Source organism: Tachypleus tridentatus, chromosome 13, assembly GCF_004210375.1.
Source record: "Tachypleus tridentatus isolate NWPU-2018 chromosome 13, ASM421037v1, whole genome shotgun sequence".
Taxonomy (NCBI): Eukaryota; Metazoa; Arthropoda; class Merostomata; order Xiphosura; family Limulidae; genus Tachypleus; species Tachypleus tridentatus.
Genome location: NC_134837.1, coordinates 84,067,589 through 84,095,047, shown reverse-complemented (window position 1 = coordinate 84,095,047; position 27,459 = coordinate 84,067,589). Strand labels below are relative to the sequence as shown.

At 34.8% G+C, this 27,459-nt stretch overlaps 1 protein-coding gene across 2 annotated transcripts in view; it reads left to right on the top strand.

Moving 5' to 3' along the window:
* The window catches only part of LOC143238313 (Na(+)/citrate cotransporter-like), a 69,537-nt gene that overhangs the window by 33,625 nt on the left and 8,453 nt on the right, over nucleotides 1–27,459 (top strand). For both annotated transcript variants that reach the window (XM_076478414.1, XM_076478415.1), the window contains exons 3-10: nucleotides 795–910; nucleotides 3,213–3,373; nucleotides 6,167–6,257; nucleotides 11,620–11,820; nucleotides 23,565–23,684; nucleotides 25,545–25,622; nucleotides 26,607–26,711; nucleotides 27,175–27,355. In XM_076478414.1, the coding sequence (XP_076334529.1) occupies nucleotides 795–910; nucleotides 3,213–3,373; nucleotides 6,167–6,257; nucleotides 11,620–11,820; nucleotides 23,565–23,684; nucleotides 25,545–25,622; nucleotides 26,607–26,711; nucleotides 27,175–27,355 (1,053 nt within the window). The remainder of the gene's footprint in view (nucleotides 1–794; nucleotides 911–3,212; nucleotides 3,374–6,166; nucleotides 6,258–11,619; nucleotides 11,821–23,564; nucleotides 23,685–25,544; nucleotides 25,623–26,606; nucleotides 26,712–27,174; nucleotides 27,356–27,459) is intronic.

Sequence of the window (27,459 nt, the reverse complement as noted above, 5' to 3'; positions counted from 1 at the left end):
GACGGAGATTCAAACTCGCGACCCTCAAATTACGAGTCGAGTGCCCTAACCACTTGGTCATTCCCGGCCTATGTGTGTTTTAGAATATCTCTTTTAACTATAATGGTTCCGGGTATGGCGAAAGGTGAGCGCGCTCAGACTGTGAATCATAAGATTCATGGTTCGCGAATCGTTAGTGCAAAATAGCATCTCGTTCTTTGAGCATGACTGAGTAATAAAAGCGAAACTCAAATCCCATTATTCTATCATAGAAATAGTTGGCGGTGGGTACTTTTGATTACCTTGTTATCCATCTAGTTTACAATTTCAAAATTTTGTATATTTGTCAGAACGTATAAAATAATAATTTATTACAATGAGACATTTAAATCATACGGCCCGGCATGGCCAGGTGGTTAAAACACTCGACTCGTAATCCGAGAGTCGCGGGTTCGAATCCCCGTCGCACCAAACATGCTAGCCCTTTCAGCTGTGGGGGCGTTATAATGTAACTGTCAATCCCACTATTCGTTTGCAAAAAAGTAGCTCAAGATTTGGCGGTGGGTGATGATGACTAACTGCTTTCCCTCTAGTTTTACACTGCAAAATTAGGGACGGCTAGCACATATAGCCCTCGTGTAGCTTTTCGCGAAATTTAAAACAAATCAAATCCAAGTCATATAACCAAAAATGGAAAAATCACTTAAAAGTGTTTAAACTATAATACAATATCTCATATGTTGTGGTTTAAATGGTTTTGTTTGATTTATTCCATAAAAAATTTGAATTATATTATTTCTATCGGATATTTTCAGGAAACGAATATGCTCTTCATTGGAAGTTTGATTGTGGCCCTGGCGGTGGAGTGTTGTAATCTACATAGAAGAATAGCGTTGCGTGTATTGGTTTGGGTTGGAACAGATCCGAAGTGGTGAGTGAAATAGTGTCATTTTTAAAAGGGTGAAGGTTACATTTTACTAGCATTTCGGAAAACTTTGATTTGGTCCAGTGGTGGCCGTAAAGCATTGCTGTACTATCACGATTTTTACTGTTTACAGTAATGCACTCATAAGAAAACGTTAGCAGTGAGAGTAGATTATGTGCTAACATAATTACTACTTAAATTTTACAAATGATAATCGAACTAACCTATGACATTTTCATGTTGTTTGAAATAGAAGAAATACGTTATATATATTGAAATACTACTTGGAGAGCAGTAATAAAATACATTTCTGTAACTATTCCTGTTTTTCACACATCTTTTTTTAATTAAATAAAAAAGTAAAAAAACAATAATGTGATGTTATAAATCAGTTACTCTACTGATTTTGACACAACCAGTATGCTTACAATAACTGACCTCAACCTCAAGGTACTGTCTTTGCAAAGAAACGTCATTTAAATTGACGTCACGTTATAAAATAACTCAGTTATTTTTATATATAATGAGCAGAGTTTTACACTGAGGCTAATTGAATTATTATATATCTAAAAGAGCAAAACATCTTGAATCACATCATCATAAAGTATTTAAATATTGCTTTAAAGTAGACGTTCTCTCAGATATTTGGATCCTTAAATTACTTTGTAAAGTGAGCTGACTTCATCCGCCATATGCTACATCTCACACGGTTAATAATGCTACATTTCATAAACTTTACAAGACCAGTAATAACATCACTTGGATCTGGATTATTAGGGAGCAAACTCCGTACTTAATTTATATAGCTTTAGAGTTATAAAATGTTATTCTAAACATTTTGCCATGTACTAAACCCTCAACAGAAAATAGTTGGACTCCTACACATACATACACACACACACAGATTATAAAATAATGATAGTAGTATACTCTTACTGGTATAAGAGACTAAAATATTAATTGTTTAAACTATTTTCAAATAGCAAATCCAAACTCGTGTACATGTATTTTAAAACGCAAATAAAGTCATTTCAAACATACATATATGCACATAGATTATGAAAATATAAGGTATACACATAAAAGTCTCGTGAACAAGGGATAATTTCTTACTTGAGATTCATCGTGATTGTTAGGGATTATTTAATATAGTCTCTAGTACTTAGTATTGATCAGTTCAAGTCAGGTCTTACAGTATGTCAAAAAATGTTTAAGTTAAACAAGGAACGTTTTCTATCTAAACAAATATTTCTTGCCTAATTTACTTTTATCCTCTTTACTATCTATCCATTTAACCTCTTTAACTTTCTATGATATGTACAAAAATAAGGCTTTGAAAATTACATTTCAAAATTAAAGTCATCACTAGAAGACGCAATACAGAAGGAAAAAATCAACTCGGAGGTAATTCATTACAATTTTCTATAGCCCTCTGTCGAATTATATTTTTCTAATTAAATTTAACAATCGGGAAGTTTGAAGGCTTATAATACTAAAAACTGGATTTCGACATCCGTGGGAAACACAACATAGATAGACAATTATATATGTAAAAACGGCTGGTTTGAGTTGAGAAAAAATATTCTCAATCCAAACCAGTCGTTCTTACATATATATTTTTCTCTACAAGTGACTTTTCTCATCATCACTGATTATAGATAGACAATTCTATAATTTTGCGCTTAACTACAAAACAAACAGTTTACGATAGCTAAGTGTTTAAAATAAAATTCCTTTGAAACTGTTGCATTTAAAATGACTTTTAACCAACAGTTATAATATCTAACTCATAAGCACACAAATACAGTTTCTCTTTAGGAAAAATTTGATTAAGATCTGTGATTATAATTTGTACCACAGTGTTGCCTTTGGTTTCCAAAACTGTAATTTAAACCATGGCTACCAACTACCCAAAAATCTTTTTCAGCTGCCCTGCAGACGATTTGAAAACCGGAAATATTTCGATCATTTACATTTACAGCTAGATATACGTGTATCGGACATGTTAACACCATAAAAATCTTTTATACGCACCACTTATAGCATCAGTTGAGTCAGGAAAATAAATATTGCAAAAGGTTCTTCATCCGTATTTTCTTTCAAGTTCAGCACAAAGCTACACGGTGGGCTATATGTACTTTGTCTACCAAAAGTATCGAAACCCGATTTCTAGCATTGTAAATCCGCAGACTGTGCCACTAGGGAACGTTTACCCGGATGTAATTTTATTAGATAATAATTTGTTTGCGAATGTTGTGAAATCGAGTTGATTTTGCGTTATGAAATTCAAGCTAAACCTATATTTCAGGTTAATGTTGGGATTTATGCTAACCACAATGTTCCTTGCCATGTGGATCTGTAACACTGCGACTACCGCCATGATGATGCCAATTGTAGATGCTGTCCTGGTTGAGATTTGTGGGAATGATGAGGAAACACCATGTGTACAAACAGTGCAGGTTCCTCCAGGTAAAAAACAGCATTTTATTTTTATTATTATTATTATTGGAAAAGCTATTGTGCCATGTATATTTAATTTTCTAAATTAGTTTTTATTACAACGTATAATTTGTGGACACGAACAACTTAACTCTCTTAGCTTCTTGGTGAAATTGCTGTCTTAAGAATGTAATTATTAAAAAGTAGAAAAAATAACCCCAATCGTGTACGGGTTTTTGGTTTCAGTCAGCTATTAATTCGCATTGGGCTTATTTAAAGTTCTCATGATTAAGTAATTAAAAGGCCCTGTTAAACAGTAATCATTTGCAATTATGTCTCCAAACGCGGAGATAGTTATTTTTTTAAATAAGAGTTCAGTAATCAAAAATCAGTTGTTGTTGGTTGTTAAATATCTTAGATGGAGGAGAAAGGACTTAGAGCTTGAAAAGTATCTAAGTAAATTAATAATTGGTTATAGACCCTGGTAGTTCAATCAATTAACTTTATCAAATACTCATAATCATAAAACATCAAGAGCACGGCTAGTCTCCAGATAAAACGTAACAATGCTATCGAAAGAGTAATTACTTCCGTATCTAACTGGAATAATAATAATAACCTCTGACAAGAGATCGGATGTTGTTTTTTAGAGAGATTTTTATTTAAGAAGTTGAGGCTGTGTATTGTTTCACCGTGAACAACGTATTTCGTAAGAGTGTTGCCTTTGTTGAATATCTCTCGTGGAATCCTGACCCTCATATAATAATTATAATTCCAAATAAGAGAAGAACTTTCACCTTAGTTTTGGAAATCATTACAAGTATATTTTTAATGGTTTGGTTTGTTTTAGAATTTCGCGCAGAGCTACACAAGGGCTATTTGCACTAGCCATTCCTAATTTAGCAGTGTAAGACTAGAGGGAAGGTAGCTAGCCATCACTACCCACCTCCAACTCTTGGGCTACTCTTTACCCATGAATAGTGGGATTGACTTTATAACGCCTCCATGGCTGAAAGGACAAGTATGTTTGGTGTGACGGAGAATTCGAACCCGCGACCCTCGAATTACGAGTCAAGTGCCTTAACCACCTGGCCATGCCGGACCTATATTTTTAATGGAAAACTATTAAATTAATGTTTGTATAATTAATAATTTGTATTATGTATTTGCTTTCAACTCTTAGCTGGCCCGGCATAGCCACTCGGATGAGGCACTCGACTCGTAATCCGAGGGTCGCGGGTTCGAATTCCTGTCAGACCAAATATGCTAACCCTTTCAGCCGTGGGTGCGTTATAATGTGACGGTCAATCCCACTGTTCATTGATAAAAGAGTAGCTCAAGAGTTGGCGGTTGATGGTGATTACTAGCTGCCTTCCCTCTACTCTTACACTACTAAATTATGGACGGCTAGCGCAAATAGTCCTCGAGTCGCTTTGCGCGAAATTCTAAAACAAACCAAATCTCAGCTAACTTTCATACAATATTTAACAGAAGTAGTTTTTTTTTAAAATGATGTTTAGTGTCATAACTTGCTTATAAATGCTTTTCGAATGTACCTTCAATACAAATCTTTTTAAAATCATTAATTTTCAAATATATAAATCTTCAGTATTATCAATAATAAAACTTTAAGGTCACTTTTTTATTTATTTTTTTATTTGTATCAATGTCTTGTTGTCTTTTTTTAATTATTTTTAAAACGAGTTTTTCATGTTAGTTTGTTTGCACATCTTCCTATTCCCTAGTGGATAAACTATAAATTTACTGACTTACAACAGTAAAATTCGAGGTCCGTTTCTCGCAGATAAGCCACTGTTGTTTTGCTCTAAAATAAATAACAATGTAAGCAGCATATGTAACGTAGTTTACCAGTAACGACAGTTTAATATGTTTACCTGATGAACCTTATTTATGGATCAATAATTTTAATTTGATTTTCTACTTTTTGTGTGTTGTTATAAGGCATTGCTAAGATTAAAAAATGGAAGAACGTATGCTTATTACAATCGAAAGTGTAATAACTGGAAAGTCCCTTTGTGTTAAGTGGCAACTTTACCAAATTACAAAACTAAAATATGGGGTTCGGTTTCACGAGCTTGACAGAGTGCAGATCGCCCACTGTGTAGACTTACACTACTAAAACAACAGCAATAAGTTTTTATTGATTACGTAATAAAGAGTGTGTCAGTGACTAATAAAAAAAAATTTGGTGACTCTATTCAAGCAAGAGAGTAATCGCGTCTGGTGCGAGAATACGCGTCAATAGAATCAGAGACGACATTTTACACAATCGTGGAGCACAAAACTTTTGGCTTTTCTACAAACATTTACTGTACATCTGTTGACTGTCTTTGTCATAGAAAATACATTAAGCCATTTGCAAAATTTGTTTCTAAACTTCACGTTTTCGAGGGCGAGTAAAAATGCTCTGCTTGTATACAAATTTTAAAAGTCGTTTCGCTTGTATTTGCACACTTATTGGTTTGTTGTTTTGCTGTCGATTGTCAACAATCATACACGATCACGTATTTCGCAGACGAGGTTGATAGAAACGAGTAAAAGGAGAATTAAAAATTTCCTTTCTTTGACCTTTAAATTTTAAATAAATAATATTGTGACGTAATTTCCTCGGAAATCCTGAAACGATTTAATTAAACCTTTTGTGAAAGATGGAAAAAAGAAAATGTTAAAACACGACGAGAAAGTTAAATATCGTATAGATTTTTGTTTGCTAAGATATTCGTTTTTGACAGATACAAAGGTAATGTACAATAGCTTAATTTTCTGTTATTGTATTTAAATAAAGTTATTAACTGTTTTTAGTTGTCGAAAACGAAAATAAAATTGGCGACATTGTAAAAGTGATCAAACACGGAGAAGAAGCTGATCAGGGAAAAGAACCCTCCTGCATCATGTAAGTTTTAAAAAACTCCTCTCATCCAATCATGTGTAAAATGTTTCTTCTTGTTAGGTACTGAACAAAGTAAAACATTTATGTAGCTTACATTCCGTAGCCTGTACCTAGAACGTTTTTTAATGTAAAAAGAAAATTTTTCTATTCATGTATCCATTATCTCGGAGTACCAGAGATAAACGACTTTATAACGCCAGAATACTGGTTTAATTTAATTAGACACTCGACGTTTCGCTTTACAGCTTCTTCAAGAGTGTTCGCTAAAACACAAACCAAAACTGACAATAGAAAGTAGTTTTTTAAATGTCTGAGTTAAAACAACATTTTAGTATTATGAGGTCATTTATTTCTAATATTAATATATCTTCTACACACTAATATGCACTATAGAAATTAAATAATTATCTCCAAGTAGTGGTGGATCTACTAACAAATAAATAAATCTATGTTAAAAAAGCAAAAGCATAAGAACAAAGACAATTTTTATTTAACTACAAATACCTAACATGTTTCCTATAAACACAGGAATTTTGAATATGCCACTCCTGATGAAATTTTGAGCATTCACTTTTTGGTACTTAATATCTTTAAGTATTAATATTTGTTTAATATTAAGTTCACTTTTCATAAATTTATCAATCATTTATAAAAGTTTTTCAACTTAGAGACTGCTTGGTTCTTTAACACTATAGTATTGTATGCCGTGAAATTTTACCTTTCTTGTCGTCATTATGTGCCGTTCTGTTGGTCATCTTTCTGATTTGAAAAGCAACAGGATAATAATGCATTAATCCAACAAAGTTGTTGAATCTTTCCAATCAGGTGGCCCCATATGGCCAAGTACTTATGGTGTAAAGTTGTTGAATCTTTCAAATCAGATGGCCCCATATGGCCAAGTGCTTATGGTGTTTCACTTCCAATTCCCGTTCCACCAAACATGCTCCCCCTTTCAGCCATGTGACGTCAATTTGCTCAAGAACTAGCAATGGGAGAAGTTGACTAACTGTTTTCCCTATAATCTTTCACCCCTAAATTAGTGACGACTAGTTTTGCGTGAACTTCAAAAACGAACATACTTTCCAGAAGGAGTGAAAAAAATTATATATTTCACCAGAATTACTTCAGAATATCACACGTAGAATTACTCTGACTAAAGAGGTACAATTTGAACGATGATGGAATTTGGCGACACATCAGTATTATATGTTTCTTTAGTACACTAATTCTAAAAAGTGTTTACTAGATGTCGATTTATAAAAAATAACACATTTGTAATAAAACATCATACCTTTGGTGTATTGTATTTAATCATTCGATCAGGGCAAGCTACCTAATTAGAAAGAAACTAAAAATCAAATTGGTGATGAGTATGGCTAACCAAATATACTTTTCTTGCGTTCTTTATCACTCTTAAGGACATCTTCTGAAACACCATGATTTGTGCATGTTCTGTTTCTATAGACTGCCAATAAGGTCGTAATTTTTATATTCTTGTTTGTTTGTTTTTGGAATTTCGCACAAAGCTACTCGAGGGCTATCTGTGTTAGCCATCCCTAATTTAGCAGTGTAAGACTAGAGGGTAGGCAGCAAGTCATCACCACCCACCGCCAACTCTTGGGCTACTCTTTTACCAACGAATAGTGGGATTGACCGTCACATTATACGCCCCCACGGCTGGGAGGGCGAGCATGTTTAGCGCGACGCGGGTGCGAACCCGCGACCCTCGGATTACGAGTCGCACGCCTTACGCGCTTGGTCATGCCAGGCCATATGTATATTCTTACATTTATGCATACCTTTACAGCTGAATAATTCTAATGGATAAATTAATAGTTTAAACGTTACATATATTTCAAGCCCCCTATAAATATAGGGTGACTATGATGAGTAAAAGACATTTGAGAAAACCCTATATATTGTTTCATTGGATAATTATACAGCAAAGAATGTATATTAATTCATGTATTCATTCACTATTAGCAATCACCATATTACTTGGTCTCTAGTTTTTTCTTTCTATTTTCAATTATTGACAAATGTTAGGTATTCTATAGATAAATAAATCAAGTATAAACAGTTGTACCAAAATAACAGATAATTTAAAAGTTTGTTTATGCTTTGGTTTGTTTTGAATTTCGTGTAAAGCTATACGATGGCTATCTGTGCTAGCCGTCCCTAATTTAGCAGTGTAAGACTAGAGGGATGGCAGCTAGTTATCACCACCCACCACCAACTCTTGGGCTACTCTTTTACCAACGAATAGCGAGGTTGACCGTAACATTATAACGACCCCACGGCCGAAAGGGCGAACACGTTTGGTGTGACGGGGATTCAAACTCGCGACCCTCGAATTACGAGTCGACCGCCTTAACCATCTGGCCATGCCGGACCTTGTTAATGGTCATAAGTTTCTAAAAGTGGGGAAAATTGGGTTTTGATTAATTAACAGACCACTTTAATTTTTAAGAAATTTCCAATAGCTATAAAACGTATTTTGAAATGAATAAATGTTTTGTAAGAACTCTAATAAAGTTTATAATCAAAACATGTTATTTATGCGTCAAATGCGCGTGTCAAATATGGCGTAGGTTATTTTTAATTAATAATTAAATTATATCACGCTCTCTTCCCTCACCGATTATGAGATTCACGTGAAGTGACACGTTGGAGATCTGAAAACACTTTTTAGTGGAACATTGTTTGATGTGATACTGTTGAATGTATTGTTTGTTTGTTTGTTTGTTTGGAATTCGCACAAAGCTACTCGAGGGCTATCTGTACTAGCCGTCCCTAATTTAGCAGTGTAAGACTAGAGGGAAGGCAGCTAGTCATCACCACCCACCGCCAACTGTTGGGCTACTCTTTCATCAACGAATAGTGGGATTGGCCGTAACATTATAACGCCCCCACGACTGGGAGGGCGAGCATGTTTGCTGTTGAATGTAAATAATAAAAGGAGATTAAAGATAATGAAATTCCTTCCTGTGCTGTCTTCAGCTTTATAATTAGTAAAAGAAAAGGGGATACATTTCACGAGTAAGCTGACATAGTCACATAAACAATTAAAATTTCTGTAACCAAACCGAAAATAGAAACTGTTGGCCTAACTTAGACTTTTACTCCACAGACAGCACAACCACACACACCATTCACTTGCGACGAAGATCATGTATTATCATGCAGAAAAATACATCCAGTAAATTTTGTAAACTCTACATTTTTCAACTTTTAAATAAATTTGTTGAACTGTAAATACGTTTCACCCACTAAAAATATATATATATGTTTCTGAAAACTGGAAATAACCAATGATTTCAAACTCTTTACGAGGATACCGTCTCTAACATTGAGAGTCCTTTGTTTTGAATTTCGCGCAAAGCTACTCAAGGACTGTCTACGCGAGAGTTCTTTGGCAGTAATAGTATCCTACTGATGTAAACAAGATAGTTCGAATTTCGTTATTCTTGTAAACTATGAATACAAAGCAATATATTTTAGGTAATACTACTGCTGTTTTTGTTGTAGCAATTTAGTACTGACTATTTCATTTTAGTAACAATGAATTTGTTTATATACTATTTTCAATTTAAAAATACTATTGCTTATAGCGGCTTTAGTTTTACTAAGGTTTCTCAGTTACACACCAGCAGTGTTATTGTTAGTCACCGACTTACTGTTAGCCTTGAGTTTGATATTTGAGTCTTGAGATTTAAAATAGTCCAACATGGATTCGAATTACATCACATCATGTTTTAATTCAATATTGACGGAAAAATCTTACTTGTTGCGATTAGAACGCTAGGCACTCATATTACAAGCGCTCGCTTCAGCGTTCGCTACTACAATTAGCGTTTATAATTTTGGAATCCCCACTCTCAGCAGCAAATAATGTCGAAATAAAGATTAATTTAAAAGCCATTTCGAAACCGGCTTTCCATTTTCGACAGTCAAGCTTTGTAAAAGTGTACACACTGAACTTCACCTTTTAGAGTTACAACACTTTAAAAAAAAAGAGAGAGAGAGAATATACATGCATCAAAATGTATTTTGTTTTGTTTTTCTAACTCGAAAATAATAGGGGATGCTGAAAAGTTTGAAATTCTTTTGGAAAACTTCAATGCTCTAGTGTCAAAAGCGGTAAAGCTGGTAAATGAAATTGTGATGATCTAACTGACAGGTTCATAATATTCAGGACAAAGCCAAAAAATTACTGTTTTAATTTGGGGAAACAGTAATAAGACTGGATATTTTATGCATAATACGCAAAGTTTGTAAACAAAAAGTACTACAGAGTTTTAGTTTCGTTTTTGCTGTTTTTATTTCGGATACAAAACCACCATATTAATTGATTAATTCTAAAAACAAGATGTTAAATCTTCAGAGCCATCATGGTAGCGCAGCGGTAAGTTTGAGAGCATATAATGCTAAAAATCGGATTTCGACACTCGGAGTAGCTGTTGCATAGATAGCCTATTGTGCAGTTTTTTTCTTAACAACAAATAAATAAAAACAAAGCTTCACAAATAAGTTTATTACAGAGAACCTTCAAGAGCATTTTAATCTTAACACTCAAACTTGTTTATCTCCGCTAGGACAGCGGTAAGTCTTTTGGATTTACAACGCTAAAATCAGGGGTCCGATTCCCCTCGATGGACACGACGAATATCTCGATGTGGCTTTACTATAAGAAAAACACAAACTTGTTTATAAGGGCTATTTTATAGTAGAATCAAGAAAATACATTTTAATTTATCAGTAAGTTGCTGCTAAAATTGAACAGTATGAAATTCATTATACCTTCAATAATTTTTATTAAAATATATCAATACATTTTGCTCGGTATTTAAAAGCGCTCGTGACACCGTTGTTGTTTTTCTAATTTTTTAATAATCATGAAATTTTCTATTGATTACTGAGAAAAAAAGTGTTTATGAATCTCGTAATTATACAGCATGTGTAATAAGTAAAATTAATTCAAATAAAAATAACAGTTACGATTATAAAAGTAAATAATTGGTGTTAAAATAAATAAATTAAAATTATTTTTTTATCCTTACCCTAAACATGTAATTTTAAATAACTTGAATAAATCTCATTGTATTTACTTTTCACTTACTTAATCTGGTTTATTAATCTAGTTATTATAATTGAAATTTGATATATTAGCGCCAAGACCACTACTGTGTTTGTCGTTAATCATTTGGCCGAATGAAGCTTAGTCCGTCGTATTGCCGAAAGACTTTATCGGCTCTGAATATGGCAAATGTTGTGTGGTTAGTAAATCAACATACATTTCTCTTTACGTTCACTCAGTTTCTTAACATTAGGAATATTGTAATTTGGTTTTATTTACGTTATCCAGTATTTCCAACGGACTTCCTAAAGAGCCAGAGAGAGAGACGGTATTATTAACAGAAAATGTAAATCCTGTGAATAAACGAAAAGAACGGAAAACTTTCAGAAAAATTCTTTTCATCAGTGTAGCATTTGCCGCTAACATAGGTGGAACTGCGACATTGACAAGTGCGGGCCCAAATCTTGTACTAAAATTTGTTGTGGAAGAGTGAGTATAAGCTGTAAAGATGTTTTTCTTATTGTTTGTTTTTATTTTCATTTTTTTAGGTCTATTAGTTTTAGTAATTGTTTGTCTAATGTTAAGAGTTAATAATGAGTAGAGATTAAATACTTTGTATAATTTTATTAAAATTGTGTCAATAATTTGTAAACCTAAGCAAAACCTTAAACTTGTAGAAGATAGATCTATATTATAGTTTGTGCTTGACTGGTTTAAACGTATACTAGAAAAATAAATTAGAAGTATTTAAGTTAAATTCTAAAACGTTAACGTTTTTACAATTATCTCACTATTATTACATGTGTAATACATATTCTTCACAACTACAGTGTAAGTCTAAGATGCAGTTTTTTTAGTAGGTTTTAGGTCAGGCCTATAACCAGAATGTACGAGAAGTTACAATAGTTGAGTAACATTATGTAAGTTTTCAAGAGATAATTCAAAATAGTTTTGCCCGAAAAGGTTAAGTTTTAAGATTGTCTATAACTTGTATGATTGTTGTTACTGGTAGAATTTGTTCTCGACAAAGTAAACTGAGTATTTGGAGATGTTTTTCAAAACGTAGGTCAGCCACTAACGGGTCAGGAATGAATGCTGGTATATTATTCACTTTTTTTTTAACTCCACTGCTAAAGCAATCCCAGATAAGAGAGTAAAAGCAGTTAACTCTGTTTTGGATAACCATGTTTTAATTAATATTTAGAAAATTATAGATGTGGTGTAAAACTCAAATTTATACCCGATCCTTTAACCGTCAGTTCTAGTCATAACATAATGCATAATATAAAAAATTAGTCTACAGTAAATTCCGTTCCGAAACACTGAAAACTGTAGTCGCAACTGGCTCTCATATTTGAAACCAGTTAATTTGTTTTTCAACTCTGTCAAAAACGAGATACTATAATCATATAGGTTTAATAAGTACATAAACAAACAGATTATTATTGATAACAGTTTCAAACTAAAATTCCATATTACGCAAAACGCCGAAGACTATAAATATTCAGTGGCGGCGCCAAAATGAGCCAAGCCCCTCTCAGCCCCTCAATATTGTTGCCTACATATATTCATAAAATATGGAAAACACAATCGTCGTTATTGCTTAACAATTAACATCAAAGAGACATAGGTCTGAAGAACTCAACGTCTTCATTAAGACGGAAATATGTGTCATGGGTCCCATAGCAACGTACTGAATTCACTGAAACTCATGAGCTGTATTGCCGCTCCCTGTGTAATGCCATTCTATCTTGAGCTTTGACGAAGATTAGACAACCACGTTGATTTCAAGTTACAACAGATCATCATGGATTTTACTTGATAAACCAAAGGTTTCATTTATCTTTTATTGAAAAGTAAAACATAGCATGCGTGTATAAGTGTATTGTGTATAGGTCAAAACTATGAAGCATTTAGCCGGTGTTGTGTCCTCTGTGAGATCATTTTGCATTGTGTATCAGCCATCCAAAATTGTGCTGATGATTGTGGTATACACTTAAAATTGTGACTTACAATCCAATTAATGTTATACTTATGATTAGGTCATAACCATACATGTTAACTGACCAAACAATATTTCTAAACAATTCTAGAATGAATTTTGAAACTGTCATTAGGCTATTTAGAAGTGCCTAATTTAATGTACTGTAGTAGTTACATTATTGTAACAGGTGCTTGTCACACTTATGATAATAAGAACAATATCACAATCACAGTTTGGCCTGTATGAATAATGTGAACTTATGAAGAAACCAGCCTTTCTGTGAAGGTCAACTGCAATTTAGACATTTTGTTTTGGTGATACTATGACCATTCAATATCCAGGCTGCGGGTTTGATTTGTTTGATCGCGAGATTCCCGCTTCGAACGTCTTAAGCGTACGATCACCGAGCCGCTGACCATGGTGTACGCTCTGCGTACGGCTAACGATCGGCTCAGCCCGATCGAGATCCAGATGCCAGCCGCACGCCACCCACCCACCCCCTGCTCACTCCCATTAGCTCCCCACAGTTTTACAACATGCCCTATCAAAGCTGTGTTTGTGTTCCTTAATTAGCCCTGTAATTTTACATTATCACTACCCTCTAATTAAGTACTTGTGCTATATGGTTAAAGATTAACACTTTCTCTAACAGTATTTCACGGATATGTTCTGGATTTTCATGTGCTATTAATATAATTTGGTGATTTCAATGCCGCAAAACAGTTGTTCGTAATGTTGAACTATGTTTAGCTGTTATTTGTTGCTTATTCATGAATTGACCCAATAGTATATATGTTATATCATTTTCCTTAGATTTCAATGTTTAAAATGAATATCATTTGTAAGCCCTAATGCCAATATAAGGAGAGAAATTCCCATTCGTTTCACATAAACTAACACAACTTGGAAGTAAAAAGTGATAATAGCAGTCAGCCGACTCGGGGGTCACTTTGACGTTCTTGCGCTCAGTATAAAAGGGAATTATGTTTGTTTACGCGGCTCTCGCTCTCTCTGGTACTCGGCCTCACACTGGAACACACACTCAGTTTGGATTAATAAAAGGAAATCAAAATCAGCGACTCGTTTTCAAACAAGGACTCCAACACACAAGACAAGAGTCAGGCATCACCCACCAAAACATAAACCGGTCATACTACACATAGGGTTGATTATGCAACACTACCTGTTACCCAAGAAGAGGCAGCAAGTAGATGGTTCTACAAACACATGTGGTGCAAGTAAGGAGGACAGTGGTGATTGTGATGGTGAGAATGTGGATACGACTAGTGCGGGACCCCAGCTGCAAGAGGGCACCACACACACCCAGGATGAAAAACTACCACCAGGACCCAAGGACCTGAGCCAGCTTCTAGTTAGTGGTCCTACCTGTCCAGACTTAAAGAGATACCCGGCCACAGAATACAGCAGCCACTCTAGGTCATTCAATAAGAATTGGCGTGATCAGCACTCTTGGTTGGAGTACTCTGTGACCCAAGATGCTGCTTTGCATGTCATCTTTTCAGTCACACACATTTCAATAAAACTGAGAAGTCCTTCACCCATGAAGGCTTGCAGAACTGGAAGAAGGCGACCACATCACTGAAGTCTCATGATAATACTGCAGGACGCAAGTTTGCCATGCAAGCTTGGGCAGAGTTTAAATTGCAGAAAACAAAGGGTGCAAGGATTCAACATGCTCTCGATGCAAGCCATGCTAAAACTGTGGAGGAAAACCGATATTACATAAGAGCCATGATAGATTTATTGCTCTACACAGCCTGCCAGGATGAAGCCAAGAAAGGTCACAGAGAAAGTAGTCAGTCAGATAACTGGGGCAATTTCCTGGAACTTCTTGACATGATTTCCAGATATGATGAAATCGTGAAGAAGAAGCTGAGTGGTCCTGGCAATGCCAAGTACACGCACCATGATATCCAAAACGAACTGCTTGACATCACAGGTGGAATGATCAGGAAGGATATCAGCAAACAGGTCATGGAAGCTGAGCATTTTGCTCTAATGGTGGATGAAACAAAGGATGTGAGCAAACAAGAACAGCTGTCCATTGTGGTAAGGTACCTCCACCAACAGAGCCTTCACGAGGAGTTCATGGACTTCACAGCTGCTGAAGGTCTGGATGCAGATTCATTGCTCAAGAAAATCATGGAGACTGGCTAAATGTGGTATTGACCATAATGCCTGCATTGGCAAGTGCTATGACGGAGCTGCAGTCATGTCAGGGCACATCAGTGGCGTACAGGAGAGTCAGGAGAGAGATGTCTCAGGCTGTGTATGTCCACTGCTATGCACACAGGCTCAACCTTGTGTTAGTTGATTGTGTGCACAACGTCCAGGCTGCAGCAGAGTTCTTTGTGACAATTCAGAAGCTGTACAAATTCTTCTCTACATCGGTTGTGCATGAAGAATTTCTAAAGGTACAGAAAGAGCTTGAACCCGTGGACCAGTACATATAGTTGAAGCGACTGTCAGACAAAAGATGGGCCTACCAACATGCTGCTTGTCTGGCTGTGAAAAGAATCCTCCCTGCCATTGTGACAACCATAAAGTGTATTGTGGAGGGGGACAATGAATCAAAGGGCCTGTGCATCCTCCTGGATCAGCAGTTTGTAACCATCTAGTGGCCATAGAAAAACTACTGCTGATGACAAAACAGCTATCAGACCACCTCCAGTCACCTGACCTGCAGCTGGCCTCTGCAGAGGACCTAGTACAAACTGTCATCTCTGGTCTCTCAGAAATGAGAACTGAAGCAGTATGGAAAGACTTGGAAGAGTCTGCTGAGGATATATGTAAGAAAGTGGGAATATGCACTGAGACGGTGCATCAAGGTGGACAGCGATCTGTCCCCAGTTGTCCAGACGAATTCATAATCACGTCTAGAACTGGCCAAAGAGATGAACCAACACCAGATGCCAGGAGACGCACCTTCTATGCCATCATAGACAGCATGCTCAACGAGTTGAATAGAAGATTCTCCTTTGATGCCTGCGGTGTTCTGATGGGTGCAACTGCATTGAATCCCAAACACTCCATATTTCTGGAAAAGCAAGCACACTTAGGAATGGCAGCAAACTATGGTGTGGCAGAGGATGACCTTGCAGTGGAGGTCCACCAGTTGAACCGGTTAATTGCCAGGAAGAAAGACAAGGGGCAGGATGTATACACACCATTGGAGCTTGCAACCATGCTGGAGCCATACAAGGATGCCTTCATGGACCTCCACAAACTTGTATGCATCGCTGTGAGACTGTCTGTCATTTCAGCTGCCTGTGAGAGAAGTTTCTCATGTCTGAAGCTTCTCAAGATATACTTGCGCAACAGCAGTGGTAACAACCACACCAGCAACCTTGCTGTCGTATCAGTAAACTTCAGGAGGGCAAAACAACTCGATATTGATACTGTTATAGACACATTTGCTGCCAATCACCAGAACAGGCGCATTGTTTTGAAGTAATATTGACTATAAACACAATATGGTGAAAGATAGTTAGCCTGATAGTGATCTTACTTTTCCTCAGAGTGTATTAACTTCACATGGGATAATTCGTTTCTGCTATGTAAACTATGTCTTTATGTTATATTTCTTTTGATTTGTAGCTTTACTCTTAATGGTATATTTAATGTTCAATCTAAGCTAATCTTGATTTTCTTTATTATTATTTATTACCTTGGGTAGAATTTAGGTGAGCTTCCTCTTTTGCATATACGCATATTTTCATAAACAGATTATTTCTAATTTGTAATAATAAATTATTAATCAGAGTATGAGTTTCTAATGAAAACTGCATTGAAAATGTAGTTCAAAATAACACACCTTTCTGAAATGTACCTTGGTATTTACATTATTATAATTTACCATTTATACTTCATGTTGATGGCATTTTGGGAAGCCATCAATTATACGAAAGATCAGTTTGTCTTATAAAAGGTACGTTAAATACTTTTCGCCCAGTTGTGGCAGAAACTCGGAAGAATTTCATTATTATCGTCAGACACACTGTTCACAGACTGTATGAACTGATAGACAAATGCGTAATACTGTTAAAATAATCTTAACCCTACTTACTACTACTGTGCCCTCCATAATAAAAAGTCAAACTCATAAGTCTCGGAATTTTACACTCAAACTACTTGCAGTCACCGTTAAAAAAAACAGCTCGTTAAATAATTTTACGCAGAGAAATACGTCGACTAAAACTAATATTGTAACTACTGTACTTAATCATACCATAACAAATGCAAAAAGGTCCATGCTGAATTATGGACTTAAATTTGTCCTCACTGGACCAAACATCAGTGAATTTTGTCCAAATGGATCGTGAATTATTTTTCGACCCTAAAGGTTCCAAGCGTATTTTCATACAAGTAATTTAAGTTAAAAACCAATAAACACTTACCTTAGGAACACGATATAAACAACACCAACCTACAAGGTAAAATCACACAAAATCAGTGCCACTAAAAACCCCTTGTACAACTTGCATTCTCAGTGGGTCATTTCAACCACTTTATTATATAGGTAAATGTAGTTTTGAAATAAACAAACTTTGAAGAACATGGTGTTATCAAACCATCAGATAAAAGAAAATCTGTGGTCGTGTGATGTAAGGATCTTTACCTCCAGGAAGCTTCACATCACTTGAGAGACTTACTATCATACAACCCGTTTTGAGACTTCCTGCTACAGAAATATCATGAAATCATTACCAACAATGTCAATGAACTAATTGGTGCTGAGGGACTATTTACATCTGCTAAAAATTTGATATTACCAATTACCGACTCTGTAACAGGTGTTTCCTGCTTAGTGCCAAAAATTCATAACTTTAACAATCCTGGTGAACCCGTTATGTTCACCAACAAAATTTATCACTCCAGTTATTTAGAATGAATAATGGCTCCCATCATCCACTCATTCCATACTTGTATTAAGGATACTTATTGTGCCATTATACTCTTCAACACAGTTACTTCTAACACCAAACTAGACTCGGTCTTTCTATTTACTATAGATATCAAATTATTGTATACTGTATTTTACAACTTTGAGACATTTTTTTACAAACGTCCCGAATTTCACTCCCCCTGACACTTTTATTCGTTTAGCAAAACTAGTTTAAAATGCAAGGGGTTATGTTTTGATAATGAATCCCGTAAGCACGTTAGCAGTATGGCTATAGGGACTAAAATGGGACAAAATTTTGTAAACGTTTTTGTTGTATATATCACAGAACACATATTTACAAAGTATGATGGTCCCTTACCCTTCATGTACAAGAGATGTATGAATGGCGTCGTTTGAATCTTCACAGTCAAATTCCTAAACCAGAATCATTTATTCATTACGTAAATAACTTCCATCCTTCACTAGCCTACGAATATAGCATCTTTCAATCAAATATCAGTTAGTGTTCATTATAAGCCTAAATACGTACACAAAGGTTCACATTTTAATTCCAACCACTGAATATACAAAAAAAGAACATCCCAAAATCCCAATTCATTAGGATACAGAAATTGTGTAGTGAACCTGATGAATTCAGTGACTGCTTAACAGAATTTGAATGACTTTTCCATGATCCTGAAAGAAACTGTAACTCTGTTGTAAATTAAGACCACAACTCCTCTTCATCGGTCATGTATCAAACCACCTCTTATCTTTGTGTACCACATAAACAACAAACAGTTTAAAGACATTATTCTAAATACTTTTCACATTTTAAAGGAATGTAGCATCCCTAAATGTATATTTTGCAAGACTCCTTCCATAATTCCTTACTGTTACGATATCAATATTGGAGGGAAAGTGATCATTTTCCTTTCATTTTGAGAGATACCGGCCGCAATCGATGCCACCTGACCCGCGTGCCATGATTGAAGCTGGACCAGGCTAACTGGCACTCTTTCAGAAACTTTTCTCTCAGAACTTGATACTACTGTCATCTGTAAGCCATTGATAGATGAATGTGTGTCAGCAGTGACTGACTGTATTGTCCAAGTAGCTACTAAGTATATTCTTAAAACTTCGACGCATTTTCCACAGTATCCTCGTCCGTAGGAGAATCCTGCCTGTCATATGGCACGGAAGGCTCAAAAACGGGCCTGGGATACCTTGCTTAGGCATCCCATACTTTTAAACTGCATTGCTTTTCAGCAGACCTGTGTACATGCTCGGTGAGACATGAAACCCAGAAAGGCTTTTAAGATTAAGTACACAACTAGCATCTCCTCTACCACCAACTTCAAAGTATATAGGACAATATTTGGAAAGTCAGTGAGCAGTATAGTTCTGCCCCCTTTCGCTCTTGCTCTCCGATGGTCAGAAAGTTGCTGATTTCCAGAGAATCACTGATACTCTCGGCAAAAGCCTTTCTCGTGCATCTAGCACTTCTGCTTCATTCCCCCACCTCCTTAGCCATCAAGACTCGGGCAGAACGATCGTCTCTTTCCTTTTATGCTTATCGTCTTTGTGACTGTAATTGCCCCTTTACACTGGTGGAGCTCAAACTTGCTCTTCACCGATCTGACAGCACATCAGTTGGACATAATGTTATTCACTACGAGATGCTGTGCCATCTCTTTTCTCCTCTCTGATTGTTTTTAACAGGATCTGACAGGACAATGATTTTCCTGATGCTTAACGTCAGGCTATTATCTTCTCTTTTTAACAAGCCCGAGAAGAATCCTAAGATTTCTTCAAACTGCCGTCCAGTTACTTTGATGAGCTATCTCTGTAAGATATTAGAGAGGTTGGTTAATACTCGTCTTGTTTGGTTCTTCAAGTCAAACTACTTCCTCTCAGCCACCCAGTGTGAATTTTGACGACAGTGGACCACCTGATTCGACTTGAAACGTCAATCAAGGAAGCCTTTCTCAAGTGACATCATCTTATTTCTGTTGTGTTTTTTACCTTAAGAAGGCTTATGATACTACGTGTTGGTATGGCATTTTGCGAGGTCTCCACTCGTGGGTTGCGTGGCGATTTGCCCATCTTCATCGAAGCTTCTCTAATGAGCCGGCGATTTCACGTTTGTGTGGGTTAGACACTTTCCCATAAGAACTTGGAGTACTTCAGGGCTGTATCTTGAGTGTCACACTTTTCATTATAAAGATTAATGCCATTACTGGACAACACTCCCCTGCAGTTGAAAACAGACTTTATGTCGTATCAATCATCAAGCATGAGGTCTATTGAGCAGCAGCTACAGACAGCCCTCAATTATTTACTGAAGTAGACCATAACAAACGGATTTACCTTTTCTCTCTCACTTTAAAACTATTTGCATGCACTTTTGCCATTAATGGGGTATTAACCAAAGCTTGGTCTCTGTGAAGTTGTATTTTCTGTAGTCTCCGAGGCAAAGTTCTTGGGGCTTGTACTTGACAATAAGACGACTTTCACTCCACACATCAAGTAGATAATCGTCAAGTGTACAAGGGTACTGAACATCCTCCGTATCCTCCACTCCACACATCAAGTAGATAATCGTCAAGTGTACAAGGGTACTGAACATCCCCCGTATCCTCTCTTGCACCTCTTGGAGAGAGAATCGATTTTCTATGTTAAAGATCTATCGTGTCCTCATTTGATCAAAATGACTGTGGGTCTGTGGTCCAGAACCTCAGCCTTAAAAATGTTGGACCCTATTCACCATCTGAGGCTTCGGCTCTGCACGGGGATTTCTGCACTTCTCCATTCCAATGTGTACACTGAGTTTCATGAGTCTCCTCTACACCTCCGCAGTTTCCAAATGTCATTACTGTATGCGCCAAAACTTCGATCCTTACCACAGCATCCCACCTGGTGTTGTTTTCCTTCCTCAGTGGGCCATACTTTTTCAGAATAGACGGTCTGCCATTGTTCCTTTTCGACTTCGTATCCACGCATAACAAGGTTTTCCCGATAAAACCTGCTATTGGACTTTGGCCGTTTTATTTCCGTAAAGATCGGAAGAAGGAAATTGTCATAACTAGGTTATGCAATGGTCACAGGTTTTTTTTTAACTCATCGCTTTCTTTTACCTGGGACTGATTCACTAATGTGTAGTCTGTGTGGCACTCAAGTCACAATAGTCCACATTTTACTGTCATGCCATCGATACGACCGTAAGTGGTGGCACCATATTAGACGTGTTTTTCGCTATGGATTTACCTCTGACGTTGAACAATGTCACTGGCGATGGTGACACTGCCCACCTTACAAATGTTTTTAATTTTTAACGGCCATTGAATGTTTTAATTTTATTTAAGTTTTTATTTGACGTTGGACCTCTGTTTTTAACTTAATTTCCTTTGACACTTTATAATACTTTTACTGTTATTTTATATTTCACCGGTTGTTTTACACAGATAGCCTAGTTGCTTTGCTTCACAAAACGCCAAATGAAAACAACATCAATATTGAAAACCGTAATTCGCTGCAACCGTCAAGAACCCACTTCAACAAACACAAATGCTACTGTAAGTAGATATCCTTATAATGGAAGTTTATGCACATGTGGAAAATTAAACATAGGAGAAACCAGCATGGTAACAGCAGAACGTAACCAAGAACATTTTGCAGATAATAATTTGTGACACAGGTGAACCACTGGCTCGACCCTTTAATTTTCACAATTGTACTTTTGAAAAATTTAAAACTTGTTCGTTAGATGATTGTTTATTTTGGAATTTCGCGCAAAGCTACACGAGGACTATCTGCGCTAGCCATCCCTAATTTAGCAGTATAAGACTAGAGGGAAGGCAGCTAGTCATCACCACTCACCGCCAACTCTTGGGCTACTCTTAGCAACGAATAGTGGGATTGATCGCACTTTATAACGCTCCCACGGTTGAAAGGGCGAGCATGTTTGGTGCGAAGGAGATTCTAACCCGCGACCCTCAGATTACGAATCGAACGCCTTGACCCACCTGGCCATGTCGAGCGTTGTTCGTTAGAAGGCCCCTGCAAACAAACATATTTGGTAAATGAACGTTTTAGTTTTTTAATGTTATGTCCTTTTGTTTTATCTTCTCATAAAAATTGTGTATTTATCAAATCAGTTTTTATTTCTTTTTTTTTATAACTTGCATCATATATTTTTACCAAATTATCAGATTTGTTTTTTTTTAAACACTGTAATACGTATGTATATTTGTGTGTGTGTGTATCTTTTTATTGTTTGAAAGCATTGTTATAGATATTTATTTGTTATATTTGATTTAGAACATTTTCGTTTCTGAATTTACTGTCCGCCTAAAGATACCTGAAGGTCAATATATCTACAACAGTATTATAAATATATGCATGTATATACACTTGTAGTTGGTCTATTGTTGTCTTCAATCGTTTAATCAACAGCATATTTATTTTAATTATAAATACGGGCCTGGCATAAAACTAAATGTACTGCTTTCTCTGTCCATTTACAACAACTGTGGTGTACCAAGGTGTTTGTATTTTTCGATATTTTATTAAAAAAAAAAAAAGTGTTCCTAGAACCTCCATATGTGTTGAAAATTATTTAAACTTTTTATGAGACAGTGAATGATCAGTTTAGAACTACAATAAATCACTACTAAAGATTAATTTTATTTTAACAAAATGCTTTTCTTTATCACAAGAGCTGAAATATATGAAAGTTGTAGTTGATAATGACTATCACGTTAATTTACTTTTAGGAACAGTTTTATTTCACAGTTACTGGAAGAAATATTTCATAATTTTCAGAATATACCAATTCGGGGAAGCACTGTAATAGAAAACTGATTAATTTGTAGGATGAACAGTACTTTGCTTTTTTACTCCTTGGAGTTTGTTTGTACATTATAACTAAGTACGCTGTTCTTATAGAGCTAGCTTTATTACAAGTCAAATTTTTAAACATCTGGACTTCGTCTCAGAAAGTTAAATTCTCATAAGTTGTATTAGTAATCACGTATTCAGAATAACTGTTTTCCAACCAAATAGGGCTCTCTGACCAAAGTAATTTGTGTTGTAATACTTGACTCATTTAAGAAATTAATAGGTAATTTTTTTATTTTATAAGTTTTACTTTAGATCATTTATTATGATGTTAAGATAACAAAACTTGCAGCCAACTGAAAGAAATAAAAATTAATGGCTATGACACACTTTAAATATATTATTTTTATTTCTCCTTGTGAAACCTACACAAAGTATTATACTATTTCGAACAGGATGATGAATATTTGATAGAAATGTTTAACTAATTTTGTTTTTCCACAGGTTATATCATGGCAAGCCATCTGTGGACTATGCCAACTGGTTACTATTTGCAGCCCCAGCTGCTATTGTTAGTGTTTTGTTATCATATGCAGCCTTCCAAGTTCTTTATTTTCGTAAAAAGTGAGTTTCAACACTTCCTCCTATGTATGTGAAGCACTAGGTATAATTAGTTTCCCTTTATGAGTTCTCTGTCTATATACGTACATATATGGTGTTTTATAATATACACTACTACTTAAGCACTATTTTTGTTAACTCAGTAAACAGCAGTATTTTACCTTGATTTTTGAACTATTCATATGGAAGTAGGTTATATATTTGCTGGCAATATTTTACATAGCTAACATTTTATATTTCAGAAATATCCTTTTGAAAGAAACTAATAATGATCATAGTGGCACAGGTGATACATTTTCTCCAGCAAGTACTTTAGGGCTGTTAAAATATAAAATGTTAAGTTGTTCCTTTATGTGCTAAACTACTATATTTAATGGTGGCTTTTTGTTTATTCTATCTGAATAATTTACTTAAAGATCATACCCATCAGGAAGGTATCAATATACATTTAATTAAGCATAAAATATAATTATTTTTACCATAATCCCAAAAATTATAAACCTCAATTACAGATTTTAGGGATGAGAAATATATTCTCAGAGAACAAGCTTTCCTTATTTATGATCCGCAAGGAAAACATTGAATTAATTACTTCAAAAGACAAGCAGTTTTTTTTCAAAGCATATAAGATTATGTCGTAAAACAAAACAAAAAGTATTTTACTATTTTTAAGCTAAAATAACCAAGAAAGTTTCTGTTGATTAGCAAACTACATATTTAATGCTCAGCTTCACCAGGTTTGATTAGCTCTAAAGCCTATTAACAGAAGCTGCACAGAACTGATACTTAGCAGCCTCATTTCCATGTGTGAACATCATGGCTTCCAAATGCTTGGTATGTCAAAGTGAACCAGTTAAAAAGAAACATTAATTGAAAGTTAATGTTATATTCTCTGACACTGTGCATTAGTGTAATACACTGTTACCATTTTACTAACTTTTTGGCAAAAGTACAATGGTCTAAGATGTTGATGAATGATCTCAAATGATAGCACTAATATAGAAAGTGAGCAGATGAAGTCAAAACTTTAAACAGACATCCATCATCTTTACATTTATGACATACAGTTTATTTATAAACAATGTGCAGTCAGCAGCTTGAATGCGTTAGTTCATTATAATGGTAGTTTTCGTGAATTATGCGAGAACAAAATAAATTTAAAACATATTTTGCCGTCATGTGATTAACGAAAGTCATGCTCATTTAAATAGTTTTCCAGAACAAAATCTTATGACCTTATACGAGCAAGTTGGCCATGACCTGTAAACATAAGTCACTAAATCAAATACAGTTAGGCCACATGGAACTTTTTTTTTTAATGAAAATTAATTACACACACAAACAACACAGAAGTACATTACCTGCATATGGTTTTATTATAGGAAAATTACAATACTATACCTAAGAGTGATTCAATCCATATTATTCTCTGGGTTAAATTAACTTTTGTGTGGGTCATTGTGAACATTAAGGTTCCCTAAATGTTTACTATTATGTACATGATCTACATTTATTCCTCACTACCTAAGTCTAATGTCATTTAAAAATTGATGCCCACTGATTTATTTCTTACAATTAGCATACAGCAACACTGGGGCACATTTCTTCATGAAATTTCCAGGGCCTAATATTTTGTGATAAGACACAAAATTGATGTATAAGAAATAAAAATAAGTCATAACCCAAACTGTTTGAATTCACTGGCACTTCATAGATTGAGAAGGTTTTGATGTTTGTCTGTTGTTTCATGATTACATTTAGCAGTTTAAAAGTATTTTATATTGTAACTTTGTTTTGTATAAATCTAAACTTGGTATCATTATGAGATAAACCACTGACTACTTCAGATTACTCTTCTTACAGTTGTGGAAACCAGTCCAAACAAAATGAGGCTGCAAGGAAAATCATCAGGAATAAATATGAAGAACTTGGACCAATGACGTAAGTTTAAAAAGAAAAATTCCTAAAAACATTACCTCAAATCATTGGGATTTTGTTTTGGGAAATTAGAAAAATTTGATGTTCTTTGATAAGATAGTTTTGAATTGTATATGTACAAAGTTTTGAGGATCATTTAAAGTTTATTTATTTTGAAATTTTTCTTGTTATGCAAAAGTCACAGTGAAATAGTATGAGTTCTGAAAATGAAAGTTCTCTAGCAAATGCTAGAGTTAACCTTTTCACTCACTTGGATTGGAACTTGAACCAAATAAAAACAAAAATACATATTATTATCATGAAAACTTTTGAACCCACTGTCCTGAAACCAAACATGAGAATGGGTTTTGTTTGTTAGAGAGGTATAATGTAGTTGTTAAAAGTGAATTACTACTAATGAGTTAAACCTTTATTTCAGTTAGTAGAGCACTAGCCTAATATGTGACAACTTTCTGGCTAAAACCTGAATAATGTGAAATAAAAATTGTAAGAATAAATTAATATATTGATGCAATATCATTCATTATAGCATTCCTTTTAAACACAAATCAGTTTTTATTCATTCTAGCTATTATTCATGAAAAATTAAATTTAAAAACTTGTATTAACTGAGTATAGATACTGATATTTTTTCTCTTTAATTTTTCAACATTTTCTGTGTTTTTCTTATTACTGCATTCTATTCTGATCTACTTTTAATGCACTATTTGAAATCTGTTTATGAAACTTTTCCCTAAAAACATAGTTTGTGAAGCTAGGTTAGTTTTATTAATTTATCTTAATAAACTTCCCAATATATTAAGAAGCTTTTCAGTTAACTGAGTTTCAAACTTTAAAGTATATTCAGTTGATATTTTGGGAAATTTGATTTGATAAAAGTTACTTTCAATTTTGATATTGAGAAAAGTTGAACTAAAACATTTATCAAATTGAATAAAATATTTCCATGTTATAATTTGCATATCAATTTCTTTTCTTCTTGTTTAGATTCCATGAAGGAGCTGTTTTAGTTCTGTTTATTTTGTTAGTTTGTTTATGGATGTTCAGAGACCCCCACTTTGCCAGAGGATGGGCCACTTATTTTGGAGATTAGTATGTTTTAGTTTTTATTTCAAACTACATATAAAATAGTGTCTAGCAATTAAAATGTAGATATTTTTAAAAATGTATTTGCTTTTCTTCAGTTAGAATTTGTTCATACAAAACTAAGTAAAATTTATCAATCTATCATAAAAACGTTTCAAAAGTTTAAAATTACAGGAAAACCTTTTCTTAAATTTAAAGTTTCAAATATGCATTAATGTTCATTAGTTTTATCTTAAATAAAAAAGAATTGATGATTTCCTAGGTCATAACTTAAAACATCAAAGATTTATATCTAAAAGTAATGTATTTTAAAAAGAAAGTTATATTTAAAATAAATATTAATATGATACATTATTCACAAATGAAGTTGGGGGAACTGAGACAATTGTATATTTTATCTTTTTAGATACTAATTTTATTATAAAACTTTTTTTAATTACTTATGTCATATAATATTTGTTGATTACAGCAAGCCAAAAGATGCCACTGTTGTTATGTTAATAGTGTTACTTCTGTTCATAATACCTGCCCAACCATTTAAATCTGGTCTCAGTCCTGCCTTAGTAACATGGCCTGTAATTCAACAGAGAATACCCTGGGGAGTGGTTCTTCTGAGAGGAGGAGGCTTCTCAATGGCAGAGGCAACTAGTGTATGGATATTTTTTTCAGTATTTCTTGTCACTGGTGGTGTCATTTCACATTAATTCAGTGTGGATTGCAATTTTGCATGTTAGGTATTACTATTTCAGATAAC